The sequence below is a fragment of the Pezoporus flaviventris genome, unplaced genomic scaffold, assembly GCF_033815535.1.
Source record: "Pezoporus flaviventris isolate CSIRO_AGI_PZ_B2104156 unplaced genomic scaffold, CSIRO_AGI_Pfla_v1 ptg000259l, whole genome shotgun sequence".
NCBI classification, from domain to species: Eukaryota; Metazoa; Chordata; class Aves; order Psittaciformes; family Psittacidae; genus Pezoporus; species Pezoporus flaviventris.
Window position 1 is genome coordinate 92,093 of NW_026892806.1, and position 2,207 is coordinate 94,299.

Here is a 2,207-nt window from a genome sequence, read left to right on the forward strand (position 1 = left end):
ATTCTTGTTTTGTTATAAAGAAATGCAGCATTTCAGATTGTCAGCAGTATGTCATCACTAACAAATCAGCCTTTGGAATCAACCTGTTTTAACATCAAGTACTTTTGAAAGCAAGCAACTTAATGCCATGGGTTTAGGGTGTTTCAGCATGCTGGAGCTCAGAAACTTATAAATTATGTATTTATCCATGGGAATGTTATCTGTTGTGAATGATCTCAAATATTCTGATAAATGTGATCTGGTGACTGGAATGATAACTAAAAGCCGAGGGAAAAATGTCTGGAGGTCATTCATGTGTAAGCTGGGATTTCACTGGGAATGTGACTTTTCCTTGCTTCAGGTTTACGTTTACTCCTATGAGGTTCCTCTGAGGTGTCTTCTAACACAAATTGGTGATTGAAGATCTGATTTTTTCCAAATATAAAGAACAGATATCTGTGAATAAATCCAGAGTTTTAATTGTCCAAGCATAAAAATCTGAAAAATGGTATTTGCTGCTTCAATATGCTCTTTGATCTTTTTGAAATATCTCAACCTAAAACCATGAAGTACATAAAATTGGGGTGAAAAAATGCAGTAATGTATACTAAAATGTAATAGTTTAAACGGTCACTGATTAGAGTTAGCATGGTCCAAATCTGAATCTCCATTTTTGATCAGTTTGATGTTTCTCTTCCTTTTCCCTCAGCAGGTAACACCTGGTCATGGGAGGAAATCACACGCAGACTAAATTCATCCTGTTGGGAATTACAGACAGCCCACGTCTGCAGACCCCTCTTTTTGTCTTTTTTCTATTGATTTACATTGTCACTATTTTGGGGAACGTTGGCATTATCATCTTGGTTCGGGTGTTTTCCAGCCTCCACACCCCCATGTACTTCTTCCTCACCCATTTTGCTTTCACTGACATCTGCTGTTCCACAGTCATCTCCCCGAGGATGCTGGCAGACCTGTTATCAGAGGACAAAACCATTTCTTTCTCTGGCTGCATGATGCAGCTCCTCACCTTTGCCTTCTTTGCTACTATTGAGTGTCACCTCCTCGCCGTGATGGCCTATGACCGGCACGTTGCTATCTGCCAGCCCCTGCTTTATGTGACCATCATCTCCAGCCGTGTCTGCTGGCAGCTGGTAGCATCATCCTACCTATTCGCCTTCCTCACTGCCATCATCTGCACATGGTGTGTGTTCGGAGGTTCCTTCTGCGGTCCCAACCGCATCGACCACTTCTTCTGTGAGCTTTTCCCTGTGCTAAAGCTCGTGTGCTCTGACACGCACAGCAGTGAGATGGTCATCTTTGCCTTCATCACCGTCAATGCAGTGTGTGCAAGTGTGGTCATTCTTCTCTCCTACATCTCTATCATCCGCACCGTGCTGAGGATGTGCTCAGCACAGAGCAGGGCCAGAGCCTTCCACACCTGCGCCTCCCATTTGATGGCTGTTTCCATGTACTTTGGGACAGGATTCTTCATGTACCTACAACCTCCTTCTAGCCACAGGAGTCTGGATAAGGTGGCCTCCATCTTCTATGCTGTGCTCATCCCCATGCTCAACCCCTTCATCTACAGCCTGAGGAACAGGGAGGTGAAGCGGTCTCTGGTGAAATGCGGGAGGAGGTTTTTCAGCCGCTGGCAACATAGAAGACTTCTGTCATCCAGGACATGAACAGTTCATCTCAAGTCAGAAAGCCTATGGGGCACTAAAACAAAGGGATTTTTCCCAATAATCCCAATGATTTGATGTAGATTCTTCCAAACTTCCTGCACAAAACTCAATTACATTTTTAAATGAGATATAGATCCCTCAAATCACATCTTCCTTCCTTGGAAGGAAACCAAGAGGAGAAGAAACCTCATACTTCATTTGTCATCATAGTCAACAGCCTGTAGGAAGAAATTAGCCTGTAGGAAGAAATTACCCTCAATTATCCCAGGCCTCTTTCCCTCACAGGAAACACCAATCACCTTGATACAGTTGTAACTTTTGTCACTGATAAAGATGTCTTCTTCTTGCAAGATTCTTGACCTTGTCCCTCAGCTGCAATCAAATTCCTCCCTCTTACCTGTGAGCTCTTTATTAAAGCTGCTGTGGTGGGAGGGAAGAGGAAGTGTACTTTTATATTTGCTTGCTGAAAAAAGAGTCACAGAAAAGGTTTCAAAAGATTCATTGCTTTTGTTTGTGCCTTTCAAAGAGAAGAAGCTGGTGGGA

At 43.1% G+C, this 2,207-nt stretch overlaps 1 protein-coding gene across 1 annotated transcript; it reads left to right on the top strand.

The window, feature by feature from the left end:
• Positions 1-704: 704 nt before the first annotated feature.
• LOC133263254 (olfactory receptor 8U3-like) lies at positions 705-1,664 on the top strand. Its single transcript, XM_061442969.1, has one exon. The coding sequence runs from the start codon at positions 705-707 to the stop codon at positions 1,662-1,664; it is 960 nt and encodes a 319-aa protein (XP_061298953.1).
• The last annotated feature ends 543 nt before the right edge of the window (positions 1,665-2,207 follow it).

Excerpts from the sequence above, each read along its gene's own strand:
- LOC133263254 (XM_061442969.1), top strand. The coding sequence starts at position 705 with ATGGGAGGAAATCACACGCAGACTAAATTCATCCTGTTGGGAATTACA.